This window comes from Coccinella septempunctata, chromosome 1 (assembly GCF_907165205.1).
Source record: "Coccinella septempunctata chromosome 1, icCocSept1.1, whole genome shotgun sequence".
Classification (NCBI taxonomy): Eukaryota; Metazoa; Arthropoda; class Insecta; order Coleoptera; family Coccinellidae; genus Coccinella; species Coccinella septempunctata.
This window is the reverse complement of record NC_058189.1, coordinates 41,975,656-41,987,652: the sequence shown is the minus strand read 5'-3', so window position 1 is coordinate 41,987,652 and position 11,997 is coordinate 41,975,656. Positions and strand designations below refer to the sequence as shown.

General features: G+C 36.2%; 3 protein-coding genes across 3 annotated transcripts; 2 read left to right on the top strand and 1 right to left on the bottom strand.

The window, feature by feature from the left end:
• Positions 1 to 10,180: 10,180 nt before the first annotated feature.
• Positions 10,181 to 10,670, top strand: LOC123316333. Its single transcript, XM_044902365.1, has 2 exons — positions 10,181 to 10,393; positions 10,498 to 10,670. The coding sequence occupies exons 1-2, from the start codon at positions 10,201 to 10,203 to the stop codon at positions 10,668 to 10,670; spliced, it is 366 nt and encodes a 121-aa protein (XP_044758300.1). The 5' UTR covers positions 10,181 to 10,200.
• Positions 10,671 to 10,675: 5 nt separating this feature from the next.
• On the top strand, positions 10,676 to 11,008 carry LOC123316345. The gene has a single exon (XM_044902389.1). The coding sequence runs from the start codon at positions 10,676 to 10,678 to the stop codon at positions 10,844 to 10,846; it is 171 nt and encodes a 56-aa protein (XP_044758324.1). The 3' UTR covers positions 10,847 to 11,008.
• A 109-nt stretch (positions 11,009 to 11,117) lies between these two features.
• LOC123316342 (cold shock domain-containing protein CG9705) lies at positions 11,118 to 11,793 on the bottom strand. The gene is made up of 3 exons (XM_044902374.1): positions 11,638 to 11,793; positions 11,463 to 11,582; positions 11,118 to 11,370 (listed from the first exon to the last, which is right to left on the bottom strand). Exons 1-3 carry the CDS (start codon positions 11,727 to 11,729, stop codon positions 11,226 to 11,228), a joined length of 357 nt encoding a protein of 118 aa, XP_044758309.1. The 5' UTR covers positions 11,730 to 11,793; the 3' UTR covers positions 11,118 to 11,225.
• Positions 11,794 to 11,997: the final 204 nt, after the last annotated feature.

The following is an 11,997-nucleotide window of genomic DNA, read 5'->3' as shown; positions in this document are numbered from 1 at the left end:
CGTGCATTTTACATACCGTGTTCGGCTCATAGTCTTAATTTGGTAGTGAATGATGCAGCAAGTATTACGCACGAAACTGTGAATTTCTTCAATATAATTCAAGAAATTTACGTTTTCTTTCAGTCATCTACAAAAAGGTGGTCTGTTATCTGTAAACATTTACCAAAGTTAAAATTAAAAGCTTTAAGTAATACGCGATGGTCAAGCAGAATCGATGCAGTTAAACCCTTACGTTATCACCTCGAAAAAATTTTTGATGCTTTGCTAGAAATATCTGATAATTCCTGAGAATGGGATTGTACTACTTCCCACAAAGCTCATTCTCTGGCCTTAAACGTACAAAATTATAGATTTATTTGCTCGGTAGTAATTTGGTTTGATATCCTAAATGAAATTAATGCCCTGAGTAGAATGATGCAGAGCCCCACCATGAATACCCAAATTTGCATGAATTTGTTGAAGACGTTGATATAAGTTCAAACAATATCGTACGGCTGAACATTTTGAAATTGTGTTAGCAGTATCTTCCAAAGTGGCCCACGAAATCAATGTAGAAACAGATTTTCCACCAATCAATAAAATCAGACCAAAAAGAAAACCGACACAATTTCAGTATGAACAAAGTGATGAAGTTTTATCCGACCCAAAAACCAAATACCGAGTGGAGTTTTATTTTAGGATAGATCAAACAATCAATTCCTTGAAAAATAGATTCGAAGAGTTGACAACATTTTGCGACGTGTTTGTGTTTCTTAGCGACAACCTATTCGACTATTCCAATCAAGGGCGGCTCGTCAGAGGAGGCAAGGGAGGCTAAGCCTCCTCATAAAGCTTAGAGCTAAAATACATTCACTTCGGGCATGTCCTCATTTTCAGAAAGTAATTTCTATATAAATTTTCCGAACACCTGAACTAGATATTCAGATAAAAATTAGTTCATTTTTCGGTCCTCCGCTCATAAAAATCCAGCATAACGAATCATACAATCCACCGGCTGCGTACGCGTCCGCCGCGTCGAATGTGAATATTTCCTAGTACCAAAGAGTAACCAAGAGTTGGTTACTCTTTGCTAGTACTGCCTATTCGGAAGGAGGCTGTTGGGCCTGCTGCCTCCGTTGATAGTGTAACTCACGCATACGTTCTCTGGACTCGCATACTAACCGAACAAGAATTCAGCTGACTTACTGTACCATATTCGCCCGTAAAATGTACCAGAGGAGGCTCACTGGCTCAGCTCCCCTGTTCTCCATCGATACTTTCGTGCCGTCTTCGACTATATTCGCTTGATCTCCGACGGTAGGGGCGTTGTCCGGCGGTAGTTGTTATGATTTCAATTTTCAATTTGAAAGTAACGACTTCGTGGAGAACTGGAACTTCGGGAAATTTGTGATATATTCTTGTTAAGATAGGTTGTTTTGTTAGGGCGTTAGGGGTGAGTACTGATACGGATCAAAAAATAAAATGGAATTGAATATTGAGAATTAACTGTACACGTTGTTAAAACCGTTACAAGACCTCCACCAAATTTAATTACACTAAAGTCTACCGAAAGCGTCAGAATAGAAGTTTCAGTGTTGTTTGGTACGATAAATGTGATTGGTTAACTGGATCGATCAAACGGGAATAATTATTTTGCTGGCCATATTGACTGTTTTCTCATCAAACAGAATATACTTCATGGTTCAAAACGGGGTTTTCAGAATTGAAAAATTTACCGCGATCTATCGAAAGGCATAACAAGTAAAAGGAACATATATCATCCTCTTGCATTCAAAATTAATCTTAGAACTGACAACTTTTCATTATGTTGAAGAAGTATACTTTATTGACTGATAAGAGTTTGTTCCAACACTCCTCGAAAACTATTAGCCTCCTCAGCTCTCATGACCACGAGCCGCCACTGATTCCAATGTTGATTTGAAGTATTGTCAAGACTTGAATCTGAAGCTTAAAGATGATGCTACTAATGAATCAGACATTGACGGTATTGATTTGTTTAATGAAATTATTGCACTAAAATCGCATTTTGCAGAACACCAATCGAAGGATCCACAATCACTGTTACAATATATTTTTGGCAATGACTTAATTTCTACATTTCCGAATATAACAATAGCACTAAGAATACTATAGTATATCCAAATCCAAGAGGCCAGCGGTAAACATTGCAGCATGAAGTGATCACGCGTCAAGAACGTTATAACGCAGAGGTGTACTAATAAATTGAATTCCGAGAGCGTTATATTTCAAAACTTTTTGAGTGTTCCAGTTCCGGTGAAAAATGTGTATGCTTATCTACGAGTCTGAGTAATGAACAATTAATCTAAAATTCCCACTTTAATAAATACTATGTATATAAATGTGTAACAATATTTTTTTTGTAAAAGTGACTACCCCGTAGTGTCGTCAGAAGATGCAGAACTTTCCTCTAAGTTGACGATGACTGGTGTTATATCATCCATAATATTATCCAATTTCCACATGTCTACCTCAACTTTTTGTTTGACATGTTTCACGCACTTTCTCCATCTTTCGGAAGTAACCCGTGAGAGAGCCTCTTGAAAAAGATTTTGGACGTCAGCCATTTTAAATGTGGTGTTTTTATCTGCCACAAAATTCTTGACATCGGCCCAAATCAATTCAATAGGGTTCAGTGGTAGGGCGGTAATCTAAGTACAGTAATATTTTGGGCCTTTGCGGTTTCATCCACAATGTATTTTTCAAAGTTTTCTTTGTTCTGCCTGACTATCTGCAACTATTGCGCTTTTATGAGGTCAGGGGTGAAATCAATATTTTTCTCCCTCAACCATTGTTGGATATCACTCTTTCTGAATTGTGAATTAGGAATTTTTTCCATTTTCCTTGAATGGTAAGGAGCATTATCTAAAACTACTATAGAATTTTCCTCCAATTTAGGAACTATACCCTCGACCACTTTTCGAAGGACTGACCATCCATTTCTTCATGGTAGTCACCAGTTTTTTTGGATTGGAAAGTCCAGAGTCCTCCAGTTAAAAAACCAGTGTCACTGCCAATATGACACACTATAATTCTTTGCCCTTTGCCTGAAAAAATATATTCACTTCATTTGAAAAAGAATGTTGAAATTGTTTTCCACCAAAAAGGTACTTACATCAAGTTTCACAAAACTTTGATTGCTCGATCAACGATTTGGCATTCGATTTCCCGAAGGAAATCATTGAAACTTTCATATTTCCGAATATATTGGAGGAGTAGCAGTTGAGAATCATCAAATGGGCGTGTATAGATAATTATTTGGTGAAAGAATGATATTCAGAATGCTTATGACCAACTTATCGACTGAAAACTAATTGACGTTCATCCGTCACTCGATCGTTGATTCTCTGATCAAGCTTTATGAAACCAAAGGGTTAAACTCAAAATTCAAGACCTTCCCAGACGGATTTTTAATCCAGTAGATAATCCAGCAAGTAACGCTTGCCGAGAAGATGTAACTGTTTCATCGGTCCACACTTTGGATTTAGTATGACCGGTATTTACCCAAGTTTCATCCAAGCAGTAAATCTTCCTGTTTTCATCACGGAAGGTCCTAATTTTCGTGAGATAGTTTCTTCTCCAACATTTAATGTCGTCACGGTTCATTAAAAAACTGTTGCGTTGGCGACGTCCATATTTGAAATTAAGTTTTTTCAATATTATAGAGAAGGTACTCTTCTTAAAATTTGGCAAGTTCGAGTCTTCATTAACTATTTTTAATACTTTCTCTATAGTCGGGTGTTCATTTCTGAAGAAAAACTCGTGAACTTTTCGCCGTATTACATTTTTATCGAAATCTGATAAGGACTCCCATTTGGTGGTCCGATTTTGATTTGTTGCCGGCTGTGATAGAACACCGGAATTTATGTATTCGGAAATAATTCTCCTAACACTTCGAGCTCCAATGCCAAGTCTCTCAGCAACTCGGAGTTCTACGTCCTTTAAACACATTCCTGCATTTTGAATAATCTCAATTTTATAAGTATTCAAAATCATATCTTTTATCTCGGCACTGAAGTGTCGTTTCAGACGTCTCTTTTTTGGAGGACTTAAGTCAACACGCGATTCCTCAGCAGTATCAGTACTTGACATTATCTTAAATGCTTGTAACTTGAATAACTTGCTACAACTATAAACCAATTTACGAAAGAAAAAGCAATGAATGATCTCTGCAGTTCTGCACAACAATTCGCATACAATCAATGAATCAAACGTAATGCGGTACTGCATTACTCCCACCTGCAGACATGGCGTTCCTGAAGCTTTGACCAATAAGAGGAGTACCTTAAATAAGATCACGCGTTAGTCAGTTTGTTTACGCTGGCCTCTCGGATTTGGATAGACTATACTAACCTTGCCGGTTTCAGTTGCATCTGGAGAAAGATCTTTTTCAAAATTAAAAATTATCAAGAATTATTTAAGATCCACTATATGCTCCAACACAGATTAAGTAATTTAGCTATAATTTCAATTGAACACCAAATTTTGGATAGATTGGATATGACTAAGATTATAGGAGATTTCGCAAATATAAAAGCGAGAAGAGTGAAATTTTTTTAGATAAATATTTGAATGTGTATGTATCTATATGATTTTTCAATTTTATTAATAGAAATAACAATAATATTATATATATATATATATGATTTTTCAATTTTATTAATAAAAATAACAATAATATTATATATATATATATATATATATATATATATATATATATATATATATATATATATATAATATTATTGTTATTTCTATTAATAAAATTGAAAAATCATATAGATACATACACATTCAAATATTTATCTAAAAAAATTTCACTCTTCTCGCTTTTATATTTTGCAGACAAAAAATACCACGACTTAAACAAAATAAAAAGCTCATGGAAGACGTAAGAGCAGTAGATAAAATTTTGTCTAAACTTTTGAGGAGGGACGACACTTTAATACAGGTGGTGGACTTGGTCTATGCTGGTGCTATTACTGTTGCTGAACTTCAGGGTAAAACAACATCTAACAACCCAGAACGACCCAGTGGCGATCCACCATGGAAGAAGCGCCTAGAAAGAAATATAAATCAACACAGGAGTAAACTGGGTATCATACAAACTTACCTTTCTACGCAGCAGCCGTCCAGAAAAGTCTTGAGGTCCATGAGGGTGATAGCCAGAGAGTATAAACTCAGATTCACGGCGGATGACTTCCGTAGTAAGATCAAGGTAACTGCAGATAACCTAAAACAAAAAATAAAGGCTTTAGGATCAAGATTGAGGCGCTATAATGAAAGAACTAAGAGGTACAAAAACAACCGTCTGTATTACGCTAACCAAAAGGAATTCTTTCGCAAGCTGGAGGGTAAAATGAACACTGATGGCCCACCACCCACACCGGAGGCGGTGGAGGGCTTCTGGAAAGGGATATGGAGCGAGGAGGTCAGTCACGATGGGGATGCTGACTGGCTGCAGGAGGTTGTGGATCAGTCGAGGGGAGAAATGATGCGAGAAATTCAAATAGATGTGGCAGACATAGAATGGGTTTTGAAGTCCACGAACAACTGGGCCGCACCGGGAGTTGACAACATCCACAATTTCTGGTGGAAACACTTCAGGTCTGTCCACTCTAGCTTAGCTCGCCTGTTCCAAAAATTTCTGGAGAAACCTGAGCTGGTCCCAAGCTTTTTGACTGCTGGACTGACATATATGTTGCCCAAAGGAGCCGAATCAGAAGATCCAAAAAACTACAGACCGGTTACATGCTTGCCCACCATTTACAAACTTCTCACAGGAGTACTTACCCGGCACATCAACAACCACGTGAGAAGCCACAACATCTTGGCAACTGAACAAAACGGATGCAAATCCAAAGCCATGGGTGCCAAGGAACTGTTGATAACAGATGTTATCATCACAAAACACGCAAGAAAAAAGCTACGTAACATCTCGGTAGCGTGGGTGGACTACAAAAAGGCGTTTGACTCGGTACCCCACACTTGGCTGCTCAAGGTTCTAAGTATGTACGGAGTATGTGGCTCAGTAATAAATCTGTTAAAACACCTAATGAGCGAATGGCGAACCTCGCTGATTCTGAGAACTGGAGCTACTATAATTAAAACTGCTGACATCGCAATCAGACGAGGTCTATTTCAAGGGGACACACTTAGCCCCTTATGGTTTTGCCTGGCACTGAATCCCCTCAGCATGCTCATCAATAAACAGAAATACGGATACATCCTAGACAAAAACAGAAAGGTCAAAATAACCCATCAACTATTTATTGATGATCTCAAGTTATATGCGTCCAATGAAGAACAACTTGAAAAAATGTTAGAGATCGTGGCAACATTTAGTGAGACCATAAAAATGGAGATGGGGCTGGACAAGTGCGCAAGGCTAACAGTCAGAAGGGGAAAAATAATTGAGAATAATTCCAATATCTTGAATCCAAATGCCATTCAGAACCTCGGCCGGGATGAAACCTATAAGTATCTAGGTATACAGCAAGCTCTAGAAATTAAAAACGCTGAAATGAAGGAAGCCTTTAGTAAGAAACTTTCTTATCGGGTGAACCAAGTGCTCAAGTCCAAATTAAATTCAAAATCTTTGTTTCTAGCCTTGAACACATGGGCATTGCCCATAATGACGTACACCTTCGGGATACTTACATGGTCGGCTACAGAACTGCAGGCATTGGACACGAAGATCCGCACCATTTTGACGAAATACGGAGTACATCACCCTCACTCATCCGTGGCAAGACTCTATCTCCAAAGACATCTAGGGGGAAGAGGAATGCTTAACCTAGAAACAACACATGACAAATCCGTATTAAAACTAAGGTAATACTTCATGAAGCAGAACTCACCTTTTGTCAGGACCCTTCGTTCAGTCGATGTAGGATGCTCCCCATTGCGGCTATCGGATTCCGACTTCACACAAGCGATTCGCACTCAGCAAAACCTGCAGGAGGAATGGAAAGCTAAGGTATTGCATGGTAGATACCCTAATAATTTAGAAAACAACAATGTGAATAAAAAAGAATCCTTAACTTACCTTAAGGCGGGCTACCTGTTTCCTGAAACCGAAGGCCGGCTGCTTGCAATACAGGATCAGGTGGTTCCTACCAGGTCTTACCTCAAAAACATAGCGGGACAACAACTTACCTCTGATCTATGTAGAAAATGCAAGCAGGGGCGTGAACACATCCAACATGTTACGTCTGGTTGCTCAATCCTTGCACCGAGAGAATACACGGATAGACACAACCAAATGGCAAAAGTTTACCATCAGGCCATGGCACTGAAATTAAAATTAATTAAAACAAAGAGAAAAAATCATCTTTACTTACCTGAGAATGTCCTCGAGAACGAGGAATTTAAACTGTATTGGGACACCACGATGGTGACAGACAGACCAGTTGCAAATAACCGACCGGATATCGTCTTACTAAATAAAAGAGAAAAAAGCTGTGTGATCATCGATATAACGGTTCCTTCAGACGACAATATTTCAAGGGCCTACACTGAAAAACTAACAAAATACTTCGATCTGTCGTTCGAACTAAAGGAGATGTATAAGCTCAAGAAAATAACTATTATCCCACTGGTGATGTCGGTCAACGGACTCGTAGAAGAACATCTTGTTGATAATACAAAGCTGTTGGATCTTGACAGCTATGTTGTCTCGAGTGCCCAGAAGGAAGTCATACTGGGCACTACACGTATCGTAAGACGCTTCCTTCATAGCTCTTGATTCCACTTTGGCTCCCAGAGCCCGGTGGTATTTCGTAATTCCCTGAAAGGTGATTGACAAAAAAAAAAAAAAAATATATATATATATTTTTTTTTAATTTCACACGTAAGTGGCAAATCCTACAGAGCATCTCGGACACTTTCATGCCAAGAGATAATCTGTTTTGTCTCAGTGAGGGAAGATGACGATGATATATAATTCAATAGGTTTTTTTCCCACTATAATGGGGGAACCCTTTCTAGAGAAGACTTAGCATATTTAGCGCAGGGGAGCATTTACGGGGGGGGGGGGGGGTACTGGGGGTAATTAACCCCCCAGGAAAGAGTTTTTCACACTAAATCTAATGAGCTAAAGCTCATGGTTTTTGAGAAAAAAAATTTCATCAATAGATAAAATATGCCTGTGTCGTAGAGGACATAGAATTTATCCATGTCAAGTTGACATTTTTATTGAGAACTGGTGCACCACCAAAAAATATTCTGATTGCCTTCTCACTCGCATAAAATATACTGGGTGTCCTAAAACTAGTGAATCAAACGTCACACCACGATAGAGTAGGAGTAGATCAAAATACTATCGAATGACACCAACATTCGTTGAGCGAAAATGTATCGTTTCTGAAAAAACCTAACCTGAATTTGACGATTTTCGAAATATTTTTTCAAGCACAAGGCGAATTTGTGATTAAGTATAGCGTTTTTCTCCCATATTATCACCCCTATAGAGGGGGTTTATTCTGAGTAATAAAAAACATGTAGAAAAAACAATTGTTTCAATTTACATTTACTTAGGTTATCGATTAACTACTTAAAATAATAATTTCAATTAGGGGAGATAAAACAATAATCTAAGTTCAATATATAATTTAAAATCGATATCTTTTTTCACAAACTGGCACTGTGATTAAGAAAAATAGTTCGAAAATCGGCAACTTTAGGTATTTTAATTAAATTCTGATTATTTTGGAAACGGTACATTTTCATTGAACTAATGTTGGTGTCATTCGATAATATTTGGTCTACTCTATCGTGCTGTGACGTTTGGTTCACTAGTTTTGGGACACCCAGTCAGTTTTTTATTTTTGAAAAAAAGTTTTTCAATTTTGACGAAAATATTTAAAACTGCTTTACGTGAGCCTATTTTGGGGGGCTCTGTAACTAAGCAGGGGGTGCGCAAAAAAGTTAATATGAGAAACCATCCTCATTTTTTGACACGGAATCGCCTTCTGAATTTTTCGGAACTATTCATATATCCAACAATATTATTCCATTATTGACTATACATATATATTATGAATCTACATATTCTACATAAAACAAAGTCAGTTTGCTATTAGGTATTCCTTATACTTTTTTTGTTCAAATAAGTCAACTCATTAAATTATTGTATTTTGGAATTCATTTTGTATTAGTAACCGGTCAAAATGTCATGATATCTAGCAAACTTCCTTTAGTTTAGTATCATCAGTTTAAGGGTTAAAAAAAGAAACTTTAAAATTGAATTGAAATGAATTGATTATGAAAATGGACGTAAAAGGACTAAAAGATTTAACTATTTAACATATGCTTAATAGAAAATGTTTGGAATTGAGTCGACAATCAAAATAGGTAATAATTTACAGTGTTCCATTGGAAAAATATAATTATTTTCTACAAAACTTTATGAAGTAACTTGTATATTTCAGTTTATCACAGATAGGTATATACAGTATATAGTAGATTTTTAACAGCCTCAAAACTATTATGGGAGATTTTTTCTGAATCCCCTGTATATTAGGAAATAATAATCGACCCACAACCTTCTAAAGGACTCTATAGACGGATGTGATCAACCGTTCTAGTAAGTTTTTCTGATACAGATCATTAAAAAGTAAAAATGGTCATCCAAATTTTTTGAGAGCTTTTTCAAATAACACAACAGAAAACTGATTGTTGAAAGTGAGAGTGAGACCTAGTACGAAAATTTTACCGGAAACGACTTTGACAACTACCTCTGTTTCTGTTCAGTAGTTCAGTTGACACCAGAGATATATCTCTGGTTGACACTAGTTGACAAACAAATTCAGGTTCAGATTCTACTCTGTAATCTGTGGTTCAAGTTGTCTATGATCATATAGCAGATTTGTATTGTTTGGTTTTCTCATGAACAAATAAAACAGGTATGAATTAACTAACAATTAATTTGCGAGTAATGAAATCTTCGAAAGTTCGAAACCATATTTTCATAGAATTCTAGATTTCACTTACGTATACTACAATCATCAACTGAGCTATGTTTCAATTAGTGCTCTAATTAAAAGAAATTGTTTATTTGAATGCGCGTTAGTTCAGACCACACCTAGTAATTATTGTCCTCCGTATCAGAGACAGTCTCTGTCCGTATATACAACTGCGGGTAATTATTTCTTTATTCTTTCAGGTTTTAATAATCTGAAAATGTCGGCTGTATTTGATGAAAGAGAAGAATACTTGAAGAGCCCCTATTTTAAGAAACATATTTTTAGTGACTATAGTCCATTTTATATTACAGTAACAATCTGTGCTATCCTTGGATTATCGTTATTCATCTTGAATTTTGTTCTTGGATGCTGCTCCAAATACTCAAACTATTGGAACGATAGACATACAGGTAAGTTGAAGCGTCAGGGTTTCAATATGAACGTAAAAACAAATTTTAAAATCTTTCTTTAGGAATAGTACATTGATCTGTGTTTTTAAAGCAATTTCTTTTAGGCAACCGTTGGTTAATATCGTTGTGGACTGCAACTCCTCATCAGCAACCTCCCCTGGATTACACAGAGCTAAAAATTATATCAGTGGCAAAAGAAAATTCAAAACTTCCTCCATCTCCTCAGTCTCAGAAAGTAGAATATTCAGAACTACAAAAACGGGAGAGTGACATCTAATAAAAATGTTTCACGTTTACTGGGCAGCTACTGCCTTACTAACAATGTTTATTGTTGGGGTCATCATAGTAATGCTAAGGTGGGGTCCCCAACTCTGCAAACTTCGTCACACAGCTATTCCTGACGAAAGGGATTGGGGTAGGAAGTCCTATGACCATAATATTTCATATTCTTAGTTAGGAAGTTTCAGATTATATTAACTCATCAATTTGTAGCCATATAACTTTGATTTTATTTTGTAACTGATTTAGTTTATATCTAAATAATTATCCGTCCATATGATATAGAGTACAATCCGTCCATTTTGTATTTTTCATTAAATAAATTGATATTGAAATTTTTTCATTATATATATATCCAAGTATATAAACAAGCTTAGTGAACCTTATTCCTGAGTATCATATTCACCTTTAAGTAGACTCCTAGAAAGTCAAGGAGAGAATTAGATTCAAGCATATTGTATATTTAATCAATGTATAATAAACTTAAACAATTCATTATCCCAAAGCATATTATCATCCCTGTAAGAAACCATGTGCTGATAAAATATTGTATTCAACTGTTCCACCTTCTATGAACTTCTTTATTCAAGACAACAATTTTCACATGAACAGCTTGATATTTTTCGAATCTTGGTGGTAATGGACACATCTGATATTTTACTCTATCGCCAGGTAAAGGAACATACTCATCTTCTATACTGCAAGTAAAACATAAAAGGAGTTTCAAACTTCAATGAATTTCTCATACGGCTCAGAAGGTCTCTGAGGCGATTTTTTTTTTGATACTTACTCTGAAATATGAACAAAAATATCTTCTGTTCCATCTTCTGGAGTGATGAAGCCATGACCTTTTTCCCTGCAGAATACTTTTATAGTGCCATAAAAATTTTTCGATCCAATCCTTTCGCACCTATAAGGAAAGATTCGCATGACTTTTAAAATATTGAGGCCTTTCGGGAACTTACGTTGACGGTGTTCTGTTCCTTTTAGTTATTAAAGGACTTGGAATCATCAAATGAGGAATTCCCTTGTTTGAATCCCCAGGTTGGTTAGCCATATTAAGAGGCAATAAGTTTCAATACAAAAATTTTGAAGTTATTGAAAGAGTACGATAAAAATTTCAGAAAAAACAGTGCATATTAATTCTACAGGTGAGAAAACCGCAAACTACAAACTAGCCTCACTAAACAAACATACAAGTTGCCAAACAATGTAATTCAATTTCCCCCAGGTTATAATTTTGCAATAAATTGAAATTCATTAAACTCTTTTTCTGACAATAACCAAAACTTCTTCGGATATATGTATCATAAGGATTTATTATT